Source organism: Enhydra lutris, unplaced genomic scaffold (genome assembly GCF_002288905.1).
Source record: "Enhydra lutris kenyoni isolate GAN:26980312 unplaced genomic scaffold, ASM228890v2 scaffoldscaffold6, whole genome shotgun sequence".
NCBI lineage: Eukaryota > Metazoa > Chordata > Mammalia > Carnivora > Mustelidae > Enhydra > Enhydra lutris.
Window position 1 is genome coordinate 15794075 of NW_019154090.1, and position 19909 is coordinate 15813983.

The 19909-nt window shown below is 49.2% G+C and overlaps 1 protein-coding gene across 1 annotated transcript; it reads left to right on the plus strand.

The window, feature by feature from the left end:
- The first annotated feature begins 4148 nt into the window (after positions 1 to 4148).
- LOC111141675 (fat storage inducing transmembrane protein 2) lies at positions 4149 to 7784 on the plus strand. The gene is made up of 2 exons (XM_022494422.1): positions 4149 to 4371; positions 6552 to 7784. The coding sequence occupies exons 1-2, from the start codon at positions 4199 to 4201 to the stop codon at positions 7165 to 7167; spliced, it is 789 nt and encodes a 262-aa protein (XP_022350130.1). The 5' UTR covers positions 4149 to 4198; the 3' UTR covers positions 7168 to 7784.
- The last annotated feature ends 12125 nt before the right edge of the window (positions 7785 to 19909 follow it).

Genomic DNA, 19909 nt, shown 5'->3' on the forward strand with positions numbered 1-19909 from the left:
ATCATAAGGGTTTCTTAACACAAGGTGTGTAGCACAGATTTTATAAATCATGACACGCACAAATATTTTTTACTGTAAATTTCAGATAGTAAATTGATTCTCACAGGATGCTTTCACTGATTTTTGCTGGACTCTTGTATCTATAAACACCTTAGTGTTTCAGTTCAATCGTGACAAATGGAATTGCATCTCTATCTAGATAATCAACAAACCAGATAAAGCCCCGGTTTATAGTGATTGTCAGTTTCACTGGTGTAAACTTCCATCGTGGCTGGTTTTAAGCTCCCAGTGTGGTTTGCTGAACCCACAGCTGAGAAAACCAGCCTGGAACATACCATACAGATACAGTGGGTGCAAGTAATTCTAAGAGCAAAGGTAAATAAGGACATATAGTAAACTAATTAGAAAATAATGAGTTTTGAATATTTATATTGAGTTTAGTTGTTAGTTTATATAATGTAATTTTAAATAATGGCTGTGTTTAATGATCAGCTTGCAAAAGCCATGAAAACCTAACACTCTGCTCTCACAGGCCTGAATAGGTTGGCTTCAGCACACTGTTGGACTCAGGACAGAAACATGGATTTTCTGATATGGGTTGAAGTAGAAGGAAAGGAAAGAAAGAAGGAAGGAAGGAAGGGGAGGGAGGGAGGGAGGGAGGGAGGGAGAAATGAAGGAAGAAAGGAAAGAAAGAAAGAAAATGAAGAAAGAAAGAAAAAGGAAGGTAGGAGGGAACGAAAGAAGGAAGGAAGAAAGAGGAAGGAAGGAGGGAGGAAAGGAAGGAGGAAAAGAAAGAAAGAAAAGAAAAAGAAGAATGAAAAGAAGGAAGGAAATGAGGAGAGAAAAAGGAAGGAAGGAAGGAGGGAGTGAAAAGGAAGAGAAAGAAAAAAAGAAAAAAGGAAGGAAGGGAGAAAGAGAGGGAGAGAAAAGAAGGAAGGAAGGAAGGAGGGAGGGAGGGAGGAAGAAAGGAAAGAAACTTCTCTATAGACTTACAAATTTTCAACTCTGGGTTTAACCTAATCTTCAAAATTCTCCAGGGATGAAGCTGCAAGGTCTTAAGTAGATCAAACCCAAATCCTTTCTTTTCTTTTTTTTTTTTTAAAGATTTTATTTATTTGACAGAGAGAGGGATCACAAGTAGGCAGAGAGGCAGGCAGAGAGAGAGAGGGAGAAGCAGGCTCCCCGCTGAGCAGAGAGCCCAATACGGGGCTCAATTCTAGTACCCTGAGATCATGACCTGAGCCGAAGGCAGAGGCTTAACCCACTGAGCACCCCAGGCGCCCCAAACCCAAATCCTTTCTACAGAAATACAGATCCTGGGTGCCTGGGTGGCTTAGTTGGTTAAGTGCCCACCTTCAGCTCAGATCATGATCTCGGGATCCTGGGATTGGGCCCCACATCAGGCTCCGTGTTCAGCGGGGAGCCTTCCCTCTCCCTCTGCCTGCTGCCCCCCCTGGTTGCACTCTCTCTCTTTCAATATAAATAAATAAAATCTTAAAAAAAAAAAAAGAAAGAAATACAAACCCTGAACGTTTCAGGAGGTACATTTTTGGAAGTTCGGTTTGGGTGATGTCTAGAATTTCTGTTCACCCAGCACCCTTTTACCTTTTCTTGGGGTGGGGGTCAGCATCTGGATTTTCACTAATGAAACATTTTAACAATGTCCAGTGTACCTCCCTGTTCTTAACCCTTGTGCATTTTGCTATGGAAAGTAACAATAACTGAGCACCTACCAAACTTCAGAAGCTAGAGATGGTTTCAGGTATTATCCACAAGCTGCCTTCACAAATAACATCTTCCTAGCTGTGTAGTTTTTATTACCAATCATGAAAAACCAAACTGGTACGATCACCACTATATTTTCTTTTTAATATGCAACTTCTTGAAAGCCCAGAGACATCTTGCTATGGAAGAACCCTGATTAGGTAAATGCAAATTTACAGATATGAAGATCATCTTGAGGTGGTTTAGTTTATTAATTCTCTGCACGAGAGACTTTAAACATTAGCCCATTCTAGGCATAAATCAGGCCAGTGTTCCCCGAAGTTTGGTAGCTATCCTTGATTTAGGTGCGTGAGATTATTTTAGGCGGCTGGTGATGATGAATATTTCAATATAAATATTTTATTTGTAATAGAATAAATATAACTGATGCACAGAATCCATGATTTCAAGGATATTTTTGGCTTGAGAGGCTGTTCGGGAGGTATTCAAGTTTGAAGCATGTGCTGTTTAAAGAAAAGCTTTAAGTAAATAATAGTATTTGGTGGTGTATGGACATAGAACAATCAGTTAAGGTGTTTATAATGGCTTGAAGAGTGACCTCTAAAAAGATGTGTCTTAACCCCTGGAACCTGGGAATGTGACCTTATTTGGAAATAGGGTCTTTGCTGACATAACTAAGGATTGTCTCAAGAAATTCTGGATTTAGGGTAGATCCGACATCCAAGGACTATTGTCCTGATAAGAAACAGAATCAACAATCAACAAACCAGATAAAGCCCTGGTTTATAGTGATTGCCAGTTTCACTGGTGTAAACTTCCATGTGGCTGGTTTTTTTTTTTTTTTTTTCCCAATTTTTTTTTTTTTTTTAGACAGATCACAAGTGGGCAGAGAGGCAGGCAGAGAGAGACAGGAGGAGGAGGCAGGCTCCCTGCTGAGCAGAGAGCCCGATGTGGGACTCGATCCCAGGACCCTGAGATCATGACCTGAGCCGAAGGCAGAGGCTTTAACCACTGAGCCACCCAGGCGCCCCATGTGGCTGGTTTTAAGCTCCCAGTGTGGTGTTGCTGAACCCACAGTTGAGAAAACCAGCCTGGAACAGAGAGGAGAAGGCCACGTGCTGCTGATGGAGGCAGAGACCCGAGCTATAAAGTTACAAGCCAAAAGCCACCAAAAATTGCCTGCAGGCACCAGAAGCAGGGAGAGAAGCATGGACAGGAGTGTCTCCACAGTCTCTAGAAGGAACCAACACTGCCAATCCCTTGGGATTTCTGGCTTCCAGAACTGTGAAAAAATAAATTTCTGTTGTTCTAAGCCAAGGAGTTTGTAGTAGGAAACAGGAAACAACCGGTTTCCTGCTCAGTGGGGAGCTTACTTCTCTCTCTCCTTCCCACCTATGCTCTCTCTTGCTATCTCTGTCCCTCTCTCTCAAATAAATAAATAAATTAATTAAAAAAAAAAAAAGAACTTTAGGGGCATCTGGGTGGCTCAGTCCACTGGGGGGTCTGTCTTTGGCTGGGGTTGTGATCTCAGGGTCCTGGGATAGAGCCCTGCATCAGACTCCCTGCTCAGCGAGGAGTCTGCTTCTCCCTCTTCCTGCCCCCTGCTCATGCTCTTGTTCTCTCAAGTAAATAAAATCTTTAAAAATAAATAAATAAATAAAAGAAATAAAAAAAGAAGTTTGTAGTAATTTGTTATGGCAGTCCTAAGAGACTGATACAATGCGGGATAGGGGGAGGTGAGGAGCCTGAAATTTGGGAAACACTGAGTTAGGAACCCAGCCATGATGGGGGGGGTCAGAGGGTTTAGCTCTGTGATAAACCGAGTGACTGAGTCACCACACCGTTATCTGATCCTAACCCCCAGAGTCCAGCATTTTCACTCAGTACAATAGTTGTTTTAAAAGCTTTTTTAAAAAATCTAATAACTAAACATTTAAATTGAGTAATTATTTTGTGCACTTCTTTTCTAATAAAATTAAATCTCATTTCCCTATACCTGGATCACCCTAATGACCTCGGGTTCATACACTAACTCTTGCGAAGGGTTGAGCTCCTCTTGTCTCCCCGTTTTACAGAGGAGAAAACTAAGGCGCGGATGGAGGCGGTGTCTCCAAGCTTTTAGGAGAGACTAAATGGTGCTATGACCGCTTCTCTAATTCCTACATACTGCATTTACTCTTCCCCATCTCCAGCAAATACTCCCAGGAGAGCTTCTTCCCAGACCCAGAACAAGACTCCTCGCCTGCCGCCTGGCGGCGGGACTGGGAAGAGAAGAGGGCTGGCGTTCCGGAGTGGACGCGCTGCAGAGGCCGCCAGTGGCCGGGAGGGGGAGCGCGTGTGCGCGAGCGCTCCGGGGTGGGGCTCGCGGGCGGCGCGCATGCGTCCAAAGGGACGCCGCGGCTTCTTCCGAGCGCAGGGCACGACGGTGGCCGAGAGGATTCGGGGAAGCGGACGGTGGCCGACGAGGTCGGGCATGGAGCATCTGGAGTGCTGCGCGAGGCTCCTCCGGAGAACGCTGGTGCACGCGGCCGTGCGGCGCTACCTTCCCTGGGCGCTGGCGGCCTGCATGCTGGCGGGCTCCCTCCTCAAGGAGCTCTCCCCGTTGCCCGAGAGCTACCTCAGCAACAAGCGCAACGTCTTCAACGTGTGAGTACGCCCCGGGTCCTCTCCTGTCCCTGCCCTAGCCGACCCCCCGTCGCCTCGTCCATAGAGCAGGGGCTTAGCTGCCCTGATGGACGAGCCATGGGACGGGGAGGCCCTCTTCATTGTGACAGCTGCATCTGCGCGCGTGTCGCGCCCGAGGAACCCCGAATGGCTGTGTCACTAGCAGTTGATGTCTGCACGCCCAGACGAGCCGGCTGGAGTTGACTGGGCAGGGAGTGCCGGGCAGGGCTGTGTGTGTGCGCGCGCGCGTGTGCGGGGCTCGGGGGGTGGGGATGGGGCGTTGAATTAACCTCTGTCGCGGCGCCCCCCCCACCTCCCCTTGGACTTAGGAGTAAGCCCCGGACCTGCTTGGAGATGCCACCTTCCTCCTGCCTATCTGCGTCAGACCCCGCGCGGAGTCCGACCCCATACCCACCCCGCCCCTATCCCCGGCTTGTGACAGAATCCCGTCACTACCTGTGCCTTCTCGCCCTGACACCGCTAACCTTTGCGAGCCTCGCCCCCGCCTATGATGGGAACCCCGCTCCGAGATAGTCCCCGAGGAGCGGAGTCCTCCAGCCTCTGACCTTTACCCTGGATCTCCTTGGACCTTCTCAGCCACTCAAAGTTCATGGCAGTGGCCCAGGGAAGCAAGCCCAGTTGTGTTCTTTGAGACACCTCCTTAACTCCACCCGCTCGCGCCTTTTCTTCTTTATTGTTTTTAACTCCTGGATTTCAAGGGTTTTGCACAAAAACACTTGCAGTAGTAAAGTAGTACAATTTTATCTGAAGGATAAAACTTCTGCCTTGAAGTGAGCTTAGATTCTTTAGAATTAGAGTGTCAGCAAGATCTCCCAAAAAAATCAGCCCAACTTCGGTTATCTACTTAAAACCCTGGTTTCTCTCCCCAGCAGTGACAGATCGTGCATGTCAGTTCCCAGGGAAGATGTGAATGACAGGCTCTTGGATGGTGATTGAGTAGCCCTGGAAACCCAGGAAAAAGTCATCCTGTCCTTGGCCCCCCCTTCCTTCCTCACCCATCGGTGGTGGCTGGGCTAAGAATAGATGGTGATGAGTGTGGTTGTAGCCCCAAGCCTCTTGCATGTGTGTTTCCCATGGCTGGTCCCCAGGTCAGCCACCTTTGACGAGCGAGGGGAGGCAGACAGGCAGCCGCTGCTTTATCTGGCCTGGGTGGGCTGGGAGCCAAGTGGCCTGGCAGACAAGCCCCTGTTGTTTGTGGGTAACCATGACCACGGATTCTGACATTTTGTTCCAAGCCTCTGTGCTAATTGGAGGGAACGACTGAATCATTGGCTCTGGGAGGGATTTAAAAACTCATTTGTTGGGGTGCCTGGATGGTGGCTCAGTGGGTTAATGCCTCTGACTTTGGCTCGGGTCATGATCTCAGGGTCCTGGGATCGAGCCCGCATCGGGCTCTCTGCTCAGCAGGGAGCCTGCTTCCCTCTCTCTCTGCCTGCCTCTTTGCCTACTTGTGATCTCTGTCTGTCAGATAAATAAATAAAATCTTTAAAAAAAAAAAACAACCTCATTTGTTCTTCTCAGCTCTATTTTACAGCTGGGGAAACTGAGGCCTGGAGACGTGTGGTAACAGGTTGAGTCAGAGTCAGGATTTGAACCCGGTCTTCTGGCTTGAACTCAAACTCTGTTCTGAGATCATTGCTGCCATGGAGGAAAGAGCCACGGTGTAGAAAAAACACGCGCTTTGGGGCTGGCCAAACCTAGATTTACTCTGGGCTCGCTGATAGTGTGATTGTGACCCTGGGCAAGTTACGGAACTTTTCTGAGCCTTGCATTCTCTATGAAACGGAGCAAATGAGACCTTCTTCCCAGGGTAACCATGAGTGTTCTATGTGTCCACTTTCCCAGGCCCTGGATCACAGGTTAAGATCACAGGCCTGGGATTTGAATCCCAGCGCCACCACTTAGAACCTCTACTTTGGTCATGATACTTCCATACCTCAGTTTTCTTATCTGTAAAATGGGGATAATAATAAGGATTTAGGAGTTATTCTGTTTGAAATTTAGTAAGTGAAGTTGTTATGTGTAGCTTTATATCAACTTTCCTTATTTCCCCTCCATTGAGAGTCTAGAGACCCGAGTCATGACCTTGTCTCCTCTCCGCCATGTCCCCTGTCTTCACTTCCACTTTCATCTTCTGCCAGGTATTTTGTCAAACTGGCCTGGGCCTGGACCTTCTGTCTCCTCCTGCCTTTCATTGCCCTCACCAACTACCACCTGACAGGCAAGGCCGGCCTGGTCCTGCGGCGGCTGAGTACCCTGCTGGTGGGCACGGCCATCTGGTATGTCTGCACAGCCCTCTTCTCTAACATCGAACACTACACAGGCAGCTGCTACCAGTCGCCCTCCCTGGACGGGGTCAGAAAGGAGCACCAGAATAAGCAGCAGTGCCATGGGGGAGGAGGCTTTTGGCATGGCTTTGACATCTCGGGCCACTCCTTCCTGCTGACCTTCTGCGCCCTTATGATTGTGGAGGAGATGGCCGTGCTGCATGAGGTGAAGACAGACCGGAGCCACTGCCTACACACAGCCATCACCAGCCTGGTGGTGGCCCTGGGCTGCCTGACCTTCATCTGGGTGTGTATGTTTCTGTGCACAGCCGTTTACTTCCACAACTTGACCCAGAAGGTGTTCGGCACCTTGTTTGGTCTGCTGAGCTGGTATGGGACCTATGGATTTTGGTATCTGAAGGCTTTTTCCCCAGGACTGCCTCCCCAGAGCTCTAGTTTGAATTTGAAGCGAGACAGTTACAAGGAATAAAAGAGAAACAAAAGGGGTGATGGCAGGACAATGGCTGATGTATTTTTTTCATTATTTTTCTTAGTTATTTAACTAAATTATTGACCCTACTTCAAAGAGGAAGCTTACCAGGAAGCTTTGGTGAGTGGTGGTGGAGTCTGGGGAGTGAGTTTAATCCCCACTCTTCTTGTCACAAGCGCCACCATTCCCAGTCCGGCACTTTTTGTCCCTGGCAAGGCTTGACCTTAATCTGTAATGTTCCTTTTGTCCCTGGAGGGCAGGGCTAACGCTCAGTGAGAGTACAGAACTAGGAAAGCCTCTGTTGTGTGGCTGAAGGGGAGGCCTGGGCCTTGGGACCCTTCTCTGCTGCCATCATTCTCTCCCTGATCCTGGAGTCTGGTATGGTTAATGCTGTGGTTTAACAGTATTGCCCTCGGGTCAGTTTTGCATAAGCATTTATTTCCAGCAGGGTTCTTTATAAACCAGCCAACTGCCGGAAAGACACTCTCTGGTGGAGGTATTTGCTTATCCTCAGAATGTTATATATTGCAACTGACTTGTGATTAGCTACCAAACCAGTGACACTGGAGTGCCTCTCCGGCTGAGTGTTGGATGATATTTATGTAATGCACATGGCTAGTTTTCTTTTTTTTTTTTTTTTTTTTAAGTTTTTTTTTTTTAAAAAAATTAATATTTTTTTTTCCCCAGGGGTACAGGTCTGTGAATCGCCAGGTTTACACACTTCACAGCACTCACCATAGCACATACCCTCCCCAATGTCCATAATCCCACCCCCCCAACCCCCTCCCCCCATTAACCCTCAGTTTGTTTTGTGAGATTAAGAGTCACTTATGGTTTGTCTTGAACATGGCTAGTTTTCTGTGTGTATTGTCTATTATGTATTGGTTTTTGGAGCAATAAGGTTACCTTTTTTTCCTACAATTTTGAGCAAATGCTTTGTTGTTTTTAATAACAACTATGGCATTTGTTTTTTGTTGACAAAACCCCCGAAAATAACCCAGAACTTCAATGCTGCCCTTTGGTACGTGTGTAGATAGCTTGAGGTTTGTTGGGGTTTTTTGCTTTTTTTTTTTTTTTTTAGAACACTGATTTACTTTTTATAATCAAAACTCTTGGCTTATAGTATTAAATTCCACCTCGCTTCAGGGGCTGTTTTCTCTATAAAGAATAAATTCCGAAAGGAGACGTTTTCATGACAACAGAATGAACTTTAAGCTGAGTCAGAGTAACTTTGCAAAATACATTCTTGGCACTGAAACTTTCCTGACCACGCATCGGCAGTTAATCTAAACAGCATGTTAGTAAGTACATCGATCAGTCTGCTCTGGCCCAAGGGATTTTTACATTTTGGATGAGATTATGATAGATCAGAGGTGAAGGAAGATGCTTCCATTGCCTCTGATGGCAAGAAGCCAACCTGTTTGCAAAAATGTCCTTATTAAATATCGGAGTGACTTTGGCCCCACCCTCCTACTTGTACCAACACCAGACCAAACCTAGGCCTGTTCAGCTGGCCTTGAAATCAATCTTTTCTTTCCCCATTGCACACTTCCCGATGTCTGACCTTGTCCTTCTGCGGCTTATCCACCCATGAAGGTGCGGTTACAGCTCTGTGACAGGGCACCCTCCCATCCCCCATGCCCCCGCAGGCTGCGTCCGTAGGCCTTTTGTACCCGGCCCCTTGCACTTTGTATAATCATCCTGGAAGCTTCCTTGATGTTCCTCCTCTCCCCCCAAGTTAAGCCTGATAATAGCATTAACCGACAAGCACTACACTTGACTGCCTTAACTCAAGCTTAGATTGTTAAGAGCTTGAGGCCCAGAAAATCTTCAGGGTAAACTGTCTTTCCTATAAAGATGTATTTAAAAAACCTGTAGCTGGTATCCCATCCAGCTGCATGTTAATTTGTATCCATGAAAATGGGACTTGTGACCCACTGTACCCAGAGGTGGCAGAAACACTGGCGCTGAGATTCCATAGGTGTCACCGGGGTGCTCTGGGAGCCTTGGCCAGATGTCACGGGCCCCTTGAGAAATTTTCTGCCCTCTGGAGTTTCCGTTTGTGAATGGGGAGTGGAAGAGGGTGTGGCGTAGGTGGCCGAGGCTGGTTGAAGGAGTTGGGCTCTCTCCTAAGTTTCGTGTTCAGCACCAAAAGGCAGCAGGCACTAGGTGACTCCACATGTTCATTTGCCGCATGTAAATCTCCAGCCGTTTCTCTTTCGCGGTTGGGATTAAGGCTCAGCGTTAAGTTAACTCTGTGCAAAGTGTCCGTGACTGACCCTCGTGTATTGAGTGGTCGTTCACCACTTCCTGTTCGGTCTTAGCACCCTCGCCTTTCTCTTGGGGACATGCCCCGTGTCCCCCAGTGAGAGCGCCTGGCGTAGCTGAGAGTGTGGGCTTCGGGAAACCCAAGACGTGGGTTCCAGTGTTGGCACCGCCGCTGAGAGCCGTCTGACCACAGCAAGCTTCATGGCCACATCTCGACAACGGAGGAGATGAAACTGGGAGGATTAAGGGCGGTGATGTAGGTAAAATGCCCCGCATTTCGTCTGTGCTCAGCAGACAATAATCCCTTGTCTCCCTTTTTGCCCTCCAAGCCTTTAAACTTCTTGGCTCCTCTGGGAAGCCAGGGAAACAAGCATCTACTTTTGAGTACCATTTGAGGTCTGGGTCTCCCATTGAAATAGTCGTGCATCATCTTCTGGAAAGTGTCTGTTGTCTCCAGGTGCTGAACAGGAAGCTTTGAAGGGCATCTGGGATCCCAGAACTCTGCCGTGCTTGTTTTGCCTCACTTGCTGAGGTTCATTCACTGACGCCTCATTCTCCATGTGCGTCTGTCGCCATCTGAGCGGCATATTGTATTTAGAGAATGGCTCTTGCCACTGTTATGCACACACAGATCGTGCGTGTAAACAGTCGAATTAAGTAAACTGGAGATAATGAAAACCCACATTCCATGTCTTGTGTGTTCTTTTCTAAAAGCCTTAAGAAACCCAGAACCGGGAAAGCTCAGCCTACTTGAGGACAAGGGTGTAGTTCTTACGGGAGCTGCTCCCTGTGTAAGGTGTTTACTTTTTTAGTTTCCTCCCAAATCCTATGAGCTAAGTTTGGTTTAGGTCCAGTCACATATTTCCTAACTTGATTGACTGCTTCCCTCTGTGCCATATCCTGGGGTCTGGATTAAGCAGATTGGGGAGTTTTCCTGGCAGAAGGAGAAGAGCGGAGCCTCACGGGAGTCGTGCTGGAGAGTGGTTACAGAGTTCACTCCCATGAGGTCACCTGGAAGAGTGCCCTGTGCCCTGGAGGCCTGGGCACATGTGAGGGCTTTCTGTGCCTTTTCGTGCCCACTCATTTGTCAGTCTGGCCTACTTGGCGTCACCAGGCAGCGTCTGTTGAAAACTCCACAGCTCCAGGATTAGAAGCTCCTCATACTGCAAAACTTCCTTCGGCGGCACCGAACTCCCACGGGGAGCCAGGAGCTGATGGGGTAGGATAAACTCCCTCCCCGCCTGCGTTGGTGGTCCAAAGTCCGTGCCCTTGGAGCTAACGGTGTGTGCTGGGGTTGCAGAGGAGAATTTGATCCATCTGTGCGCTCAAGGAATGGAAGATCTTGTGGAGAAGACATGGAAGGAGCCAGCGAGCACCGTCCAGTGTTCTGAGCGCTGGGGCAAGGTCAGGGCCTGGAACCAGAGAGTGGAGGACAACCGGCTGCCCTGGGGAGTGAGGGGATGTTTTCACAAAACATAACCAGTTAGGCAGAGAAGGAAACCCCAGGAAGTGAGAACAGGATGCACAAAAGCACAGATACGCTATGGGGATTTTTATCCAGACATCCCTTTTCAAGAAACCTACCGTTCTGCCCATTTTCAGGAGCAACAGAGCATGAAGAAAGCTAGACTTAAAGAAGGACCTTCAGCAGAGGTGATGGATGGGCCCTGCTGTGATAGGAAGAGCCCCCAGCTAGAAGTCAGGTCGCCTGGCTCCGAACTGGATTCTGCCATTGCTTGTGTTCCTTTCCCGTATTACTTCGAGTTGCTCGCTCACCAGCTCTGGCTCTCAGTTTCCTTATCTGATAAATGATAGCAGTGGACTGAGTAATCTCACCAACTCTTCTGGTCGATTCTGTTTCTCCATTCTGGGCGAAGCTTCCCAAGCTGGTTACGACTCCTATTTTAGGAAACCACATGAAAAGAAACTCCTACTCAGAGCCTAGGTGGCAGCTGGTTTTCTAGTGAGTGACGGAGGAACGTACCTCTGCATGCTCCTTATCACCCCCCGCCTTTAGTCTGCATTAGTAGCCTAGTGCACCTCGGACCTGACGGCAGGTGTCCACTGGACTTTCAGGACGTTGGGAGCTGAGCCTTATTCCCAGAGGGGTGAGCTGCAGAAGCCTTAAAAAAAAAGTCTCTAGGGGCACCTGGGTGGCTCAGTGGTTGAGCCGCTGCCTTTGGCTCGGGTCATGGTTTCAGGGTCCTGGGATCAAGTCCCGCATCGGGCTCTCTGCTCAGCAGGGAGCCTGCTTCCCTCTCTCTCTCCCTCTGCCTGCCTCTCTGCCTACTTGTGATCTGTCTCTGTCAAATAAATAAATAAAATCTTAAAAAAAAAAAAAAAGTCTCTACACCCAAGCCATTTCTGACAGCTGTCCGGGAGAAGGGAGGTTCTGTTAAGAGAAATCCTGTGCCCCTTCAGAACTTGTCCCAGAAACCCCTCATACGGTCTCTGAAGGGTTTTTAAAGTTGAACACACACAGCACAGAAAGCAGGGACTCTTTTAGCCTGGGGAGACAGGAGATGGTAAATTGGGGCCGCGTGTTGAGAAAGTAACCCTAGTAGTGTCCAGACTTAAAATGTGCAGACCCAACGATCCCAGCCTAGGGCTGCGGGCTGAGGAAGTGGGCAAACAAGTCAAAAGACTTCCTTGAAGCTCCTTGTAATAGTGAAAGGTTGTCAAGTTTTGTTTAACTGATGCCAATCAGTTAATATAATGCCCTCACTACAATATAATGCCCTCACTACTAAAGAATCAGTGCTGTAGTATTTAGCGTGGAATCTGGAGGCCCTTGGATGCCCAGTGACCAGAACTTACAGCTGTGTGGCCTTGGTCACATCTGTCTGAGCCCCTGTTCCTGAAGCAGAGGGTCAGGATGCTGCTACCTCTCCTCCCTCAAAATTCACGGCTCCCGTATTCCAGGGGCACCAGGGGAACCAGGCACTGTGGCCTGCACAGTGTTCATTCAGAGACACGAGCCTTCAGGGGGTTCATCTAGCTGGGTGCAGGCGATGAGTGGAGCAACTCCAGACTGTGCTGAACATCTAATGCGGGGTGTGCCCCCCACCTACACTGACCAGCCACAGCTCAGGCGGAGATGGTTTGCAGAAAGCACCCAGAGGAGCAAAGGAGGAAGGAGACTGGACTCCAGCCAGACAGCCTGGGTTTAAATTCTGGCTCTGACGCGCGCGTGCGCTTGAGCACACACACACACACACACACACACACTCACACTGGCTTTGTGACCTTGAACAAGTTCCTTAACCTCTGGCCTCAATTTCCTCATTTGTAAAATGGAGATAATAGGAGTACCCACCTCATAGGGTTGTTGTGAGGATTAAATGAATTGATGCTTGCAAAGTGCTTAGACCAGGACCTAGTATGTGGGAAGTCTGGACGGATGTGTTCAAGTGCACAGAGTCTCTCCTGCGCCATCGTCACCATGACTTACTTTACAACCAGGAGAAACCCTGTACACATCAGTGTTTTCATTTTGATCAACTCAGAAGTAATTAAAATGTACAGTTAATGAATGTAGAAGGCGGTGTGCCGGTGGCCTAGCGTGGGAATGGAGTCTCTGAGTCTGCCACCTGCTTTCAAGGTTGGGGGGGATGGTGATTGAGGGAAAACAAGAGAGGTGTTCTCTGTTTATCTGGGGGTTTGGGGGCAAGGTAAAGTAGGTCTCCCCGTTTGAGGTGCTGTCTGCACGTAGGCAAGCCAAAGTCGGGCTGACACCAGTGTCCAGGCAGCTGATTTTGGGGAACTGGGCTGGATGCCTTATCAGGGAGCCCTGCTGCTTGGCTCGTCTTCTCTGCCAGGGTGTGGCCGCCTGGGGTATGTGTGGCTGAGATGGGCTCAGTGCTTGGGAGATCAATAGGTAGAGAAGCCTGGGAACCGCCCCTGATTAGCATCTTCGTTTCTGGAGCAAAGTTGTTCGGGCCCTGCCCAAACAGGCTGCTGTCCTCCATTGCCCACAGCCCCCTCTTTCCATCCCTTTTTGACTTTTGCTTGCATTTCCTGAGCACTCTATGTCTGCCAGATACTACCATGCTCCTGGGGACTAATGCAGGGGTGAATGGGTGACTCTGATCCGGAGTTATTAGAAGCTTTGGATAGGAGCAAGCAGGCTACGTTCAAATCCTGCCTGTCCACGCCTCAGCTGGGTGATCTCAGGCAAGTCGCTTAGCCCCTCTGGGCTTATTACTCATCTATGAGGTGGGGATAATACCTTTTTTTCTACCTCTCTAGTCTTTGATTGGTGTAATGAAATCATGGATGGGAAGATATTTTAGAAGTTTTAAAATATCAGGCTCCTTTGAGGGCTGCTCATTACTGAAGACATTTACCTTTGCCTAGTGAATGTCTGTCTCAGAAGCCTGGGCAATGTAACTCCTACACGTCCCCAGCAACCCTGAAATGACTCAGCGTCATCAATGTACTCTTGAAAATGCAACATTGAATACAATGAATAACAACTAGCATTTCTTCTGAATTTTTTAATCTGACACCTGACATTTTTATTATATGATCTCAACTGTAATTCCCAGTGACCTTGGCCCTGGAGAAAACAGGAAGGCCTCTGGCTTCTAGAGCCTTTGGCTTCCAATTCCAGGTCTGCCACTGTATCAGTCAATGATTGCTGTAATAATGCTTTGTAACAAACCTCTCCCAACATGATGGCTTCTGACCACAGATGCTCACAGGTCACAGACAGGGGCCGGCCTGAACACGTAAGCTCTATTCCAGGCCACAAGCTGGGCTCAGGTCTGTTCTATTTTCATTCGGGGGCCCAGACGAAAAGGCCAGCAACTACCCGGGACGTGATTTTCTTGTGACGATCACCAGGGCACGAAGGCTAAGACAAACAGAACAGGACATTAAAGCCTCTGCTTGTGTCCGGTCCTTCCACCAACATTCCACTGGCCCGAGGTGGTCACAGGGGCCAGCCCAGCACCTTGGCACAGGGAACGAGCTCCACACACAGTGGAACCTGCTCCAGAGTCGCATGGCAAGGGCTGTGGACATAGCATCCTATGAGGGAGTCCAGTAACCCAAACTACCCCTTGTACCTTGGGTAGTTAACTCTCTGAACCTCTGTCTCTTCATCAGTGAAACATAAAAATCAATGTTTTGCAGAGTTAAGAATAATTCATGCAAATTTCCTAGGGCATAGTTAGTGTTCACTGGATGGCAGCTAGCAGTATTATCAACTCCATTTTAGAGATGGGAAGACTGAGGCCTTTAGCCAATGTGTGCCCAGGTTGCGGGGGGGACGACCAGACAGGTCTTCGGGGATGTGCTGGAGTGACCTGGACAGGTGATTCTGCGCCTTTGGTAGTGAAAAGCCAGTGAGTGGAAGAAAGTCTGACCTTACTGTGCTCCCCACCACAGACCTTTCTGTGAACAGTGGGAACTTTGGGGAAGCCCATTTCCACAGTGAAGGGGGTGGTGCTGAGAGCCCCACATCAGCTTCATCCCTCCGTCCCTCCACAGCACTGCATAGAAAGTTTGGCAGCTAACGGATTCTGAGCAAATGTCTGTGTGTTCTCTCTTCCTGTCCTCCACCCTAGGTTCTCTCCCTGGTGTTCCGAGACACAGAATGGGACCAGGGAAAGGACTCTTGGCTCTAGCTCACTCATAGTGGGACCTGACCCAACCAGATGCCAGTCTATGTAGGGCCTCCATTTCCCCATATGTGGAACAAGTGAGTGGAGGTTCACAGCATCTTCCGGTCTGGACTCAGAGTCTGATTTTCTCCAGCCGTCTGCCTGTGCCTCTCCTCATTCAGCTATTCCTCGGGTTAGAGGCTGCTAGCTGTTCGCCAACATCTGTTCTCTCCTTCCTTAGCAATAGGCTGCCCAACCAGATGACATTTCCCAGTGCCTTTGCAGCTGGGCCAGGCCCAGCCATTAAGTTCGTACCCATCGAATGTGAGTGGAAGTTTCGTGACCCTCTCCCCAGTGTAGGTCTTCAACTACTGGACACGTGCCCTTCCATCCTCTCTTCCCCTTTTGAGCAGATAAAACCTAGGTATCAAGGGCCCTGTGGATGAGAACAATGTCCCAGAGGAAGGTGGGGCAACAGCATGGAAGGAGTCTGGGTCCCTGAACGAAAGCAGGAAACATTCCAGGGCAGTTTCTACCACTCACCTCGCGAATGGGAGAACACTGAACATCCACGCTCCGGAGTCCTTGACGTCTCTCCCCTCTTATTAAAAACCGCTTGGTATGCACCGTAGCAATTCTTCATTCCCCGCCTGCTCTACTCCTTCTCCTTCTTCATTCCCACTTCTCCAGGCCTGACTTCCTTGCCATCCAGCCAGCCTCCCTGAGGAAAGCTGAAATGTGTTAGGCATTTGGTGGAGACACAGCTTGGCTGGGCATCGGTCTCTCTGCAGGTTCTAAGCAGAGCTGCCAGCTCTCGTAACAGCTGAAGACCCTCCCTGTCTCCAAACTGAGACTGACTTGGCTGTCTTTGCCATGGGCAAGCACCTCGGAGTCTCAGCAGAACCAGACAGACCTCCGCCTCCTGCGGCTGGTCAGTCACCCTCTTCTCCTGTCCCCAGTAACCCAGGCTAAGCTTCCACTTAGCTCCTGGGCCAAAGTTGTGTGTTAAGTCCATCCCAGCATTCCTGTCTCCCTATTTAGGTAGAAGGGCTATTTGGGTAGATGAGGGGAAGGCTCCTAGAACTCCCCACTGCGCTCACACACTAGACTAGTTTCCACACTGTACAGTGGACGGGACCTGGAGAATGTTTTGTTGAACTCCGTGGGGTGGTGACTCAGACAGCTGCTTTTCCAGATGTGGTTTCTTCACTAAAGCAAATTGATGCAGTGTCTGTCTTTGAGTTCAGCTTCTGGGCTGGAGTGTTGTTCTCTGTGTCGTTTAGTAAGGACCACCAAAAGCCATTTGCTTTCCCTTGGCAGGGCAGCAGTTCTTAACGTGGGGCTATGTCAGCTTTTTTGTTCTCCGTCATAGTTTGACCTGTAGAGACCTTTGTCTGTATAACAGAACGCCGATGCACGACACTGATGACATCGGGCTGTGCCCAGTGAACAGGAAATAGCGACTGCACCAGATGCCTTGGCAAGACCCACGCCCGCCAGAGGGTGTGGTCTAAACCCCAGGGACATTCAGGGCCCGTAACCGGGGTGAAATTTGTAGGGCCCTAGGGGTTAGGAAATGTCAGGCTGTCCCCTCCAAGTGAAAGGTTGCTACGCCTACTGCTAAGATCAAAGCAGTGCAGTTGGTGGCCCCCTTCGGATTTGAGAGACAGTGTGTGCCCATCTGCGTATGCCCATCTGCGTGTGCTGCTCCAGACCGTTCGCTGAGTCAGCTCTAGACTGCTGGGTTTGGACGGCTCCCAAAGCAGATTCGGGCTGCCGTGCAAGGTGCTCTGCCCGTCGAGCCTCATGTTCCAGCAGGCCCAACAGTGTTTAAATAGTCTGGGATTTAGACATGGTGTGTGGAGCCTCCCGCCAGCCCTAGTGGACGATCTCACTGCATACCCCTAGCACCCAGAACAAAGTCATGTCCTCGTCTGCAAATAACAATTTACAACTAGAAAACTAGTTTCTGGTCTGCTCCTGGGCTCTGGTAGAACTGAACACGGCCACGAGACACCCAGTGACGAGGCAGCCTGAGCTGTGCATCCCGAACCGGGTGTCATCTGATCCATTCAGCCACAGAGCTAGGTATGTTTAGCCCCATTCTCTCAGGTGGAAGTGAAACAGCTCAGACTCCGCCAGCTCTTCCTGCCACACTGTCACCTCTCCCTCACCCAACACCTAAGGCCATGTGACGAACTCCCTAGGATCAAATGATGGAAGAAGAAAAACCTCCGTCCTGGTACCAGCTGAGAGTGGATGGCCGCAGCACCATGGGACGGGCTCAGAGACATCGCAGAAGGAAAAGCCTCTCAGCGGACAGGACTTCAAACAGTGCCTGTGGTTGTCCACTCTATCGAGATGGAGACAGAAGTCCAGAAATGCAGATCTGCACGTACTCGTGGGGTGGGTGGTTTGGCTGGATGCTCAAGAATGTGAATGGAAGATTGGTAACAAGGAGACCTGTGAGGGAGAGGCTGTGGCCAGACCTGTAACAAGGGGCATGGAGAGAGAGGATGTCTGTATTCTCTGCGGATATCCCCGCCAGAAGGACTCACTGTAGAGGAGACTCTCAACACATAGATGGACATGACTTGTTCTGTAGGCATAAGCCCTTCCCTCCCCCAGCCACCCTAGTGCTTGCTCAACGGGCTCAAATACAAAAAGGGGCAGATGGAGTACACTGACCCCTTCCATCATGGAGGGGCACAAGTTTTATATTCTATGTATGGATTTGCCGTCTTTGACCTCCACGCCCATGGACACCTTGGATCCAGTCTTGGTATTCCATACAACATTGCTTCTGGCCAAGGAGTTGATATCACAGCAGAAGAATGCAGCAGTACAATTATACCTATGGAACCTTCTGGTCTTACTAGGTCTGTTATCTAGAAGCAGCCAGACTTATAGAGCATTGAAATGGCCTCCTGCACCAGGCAGGATCACCAGGGGGTGATGTCCTGCAGGATGCAGTCTACACTTCACACAGACCACGGTGCTGTTTCTCCCACACCCAGAAAACACAGATCCAGCAGTGCTGAGGTACAAATGGGAGACTAGCCCTCACTACTGCACATAATAACCCATTCACAAAAATGCTACTTCCCATCCCTGAATCTTTGCACTTTGATGGTTAGAGATTATGGTTCCTAAGGAAGGAATGCTTTTGTTGGGGAATACGTCAGTGGTTCAGCTGAATTAGCAGAAGTTGAGGTTGCCATTTGGACATTTTGATCTCATACTGTTGAAACTAGAGGCAAAAAAGGGTCCTCTACAGACTTCGGGGATTGGTCCCGATCCCCGAGGGTACATGGGCTTGCTTCTGCAATGGTGGCCTGGGACACTCTGTATAGGAAGTTGAGGATTCTCCGGGGTGCCCCACAGAATTTCCATGGCCAGTAGTAAAAGGGTAATGGGAAACCACAGCAGCGAAAGGACCACCAAAGTCTGAGTCCTTTCACCAGATAAAATACCCCAACCACGAATTGTTGGTTGAGGACAAAGAGAATCTAGAATAGCTAGTGGGGAAGAGAGAAATGATCAATATCACCAATGGCCTTGGGATCGGTTACAGAAATGAGGACTCTGGCGGCTCTGTGGACTTCTTCCTTGCTTATCATGTGTGTGTATACACTGTGCATAAGGAATGCCAGTGATGGCTAAACTGATGTTTTAATCTGTAGGTTATAACCTATCAAGGAGTGCCTGTGACCTCTAGAAGTAGAGGAACAAGAAGAGAATCCAACATTATCCAGAATGATGTTATTGATGAGGCCTTTTGAGTCTCATTTTGGAGAGAGGGTGAGAGCAGGAGACCAGTCAACCCCATTGGGGTGAAGCATGATGTTTCTGTTCTTGAGTGGAGTTTAATTATGAGTGGAGAGTCTGCGTGGATGTTTGACCAGCCCAAGGGGGGAACAGCACCAGATGGTGACTCTGCTGTCATGTTCTGTGCTTGCCCTATCTGGGCCCTGGCTATTTTTTTTTCTTTCCATCTTGATGAACAAAACAAAACAAAGGCAAATTATTATACATTTTTGCAAAAATCAATAAACTATGCTTTATGTTCTACAAGTTATATCCCTGGTTTAATGTTCTTTAGACATCTTAGCCCATTTTTCCCTCTGGAGGACTGTGGGGCATGTGCTCTGGGTGTAACACAGGGAGGACCACATCTAGGTTAACATGAGCAGATGGCTGTGAGCACGCTTTATAAACTGGGAAGCCCTGTGTCCAAGTGAGGTGGGTGTAGGCCAAGGTCAGAGCATTGCAAAGTCCATCCAGAAGCCATCCCCACAACCAGCAACCTGAGCTCTGGACTCAACTCTGAGTCTGAACCTCGTGTCTCTGCATCTCCGGCCCCAGACTCTGGAAATGAGAGATGGATGGAAAACACATGTTTAGAAATGAAAAGAAAATGCTCCTCCTGAATGCTTTATTGGGGGCTTTCAGTGGTTTCTAAGCATGAGCGGCAGTGACACCCAGACCCTCTCCCAACATGCAAAAGGCACAGGAAAGTGAGACATGACCAGGGAGGGCAGCAGGTATGCAGGCACCTCCCCTTCTCCACGTGGTGTGGTGGAACACAGGGGGAGCCCCACAAGAGATGGGGAAGGTGAGCATTAAACGAGGTGGCTTTGGCATAGGCAGAGAGAGACGGACCCTAGTCCATCCACCTCCAGACCCACCCCTGCACTCAGGCCAGGACTGACCTTCTGAAGAAGGTCAAACAGGGCCCTCGCTGAAAGGCCACCTCCCGTGGTGGGAAATGTCAACCCCAGGTGGGAAAAGGATGACGGATGGTCGCTGCCTCCAGGGACTTCTGGTAAGTGTCAAAGCAAACCCACTGGCCAAATCAGGAGGGGAAC

What these genes read in the sequence shown, in the direction of transcription:
- LOC111141675 (XM_022494422.1), top strand. Translation starts at nt 4,199, where the DNA reads ATGGAGCATCTGGAGTGCTGCGCGAGGCTCCTCCGGAGAACGCTGGTG. An exon ending in AAGCGCAACGTCTTCAACGT is followed by an intron (nt 4,372 to 6,551) that starts GTGAGTACGCCC and finishes ATCTTCTGCCAG; the next exon opens with GTATTTTGTCAAACTGGCCT.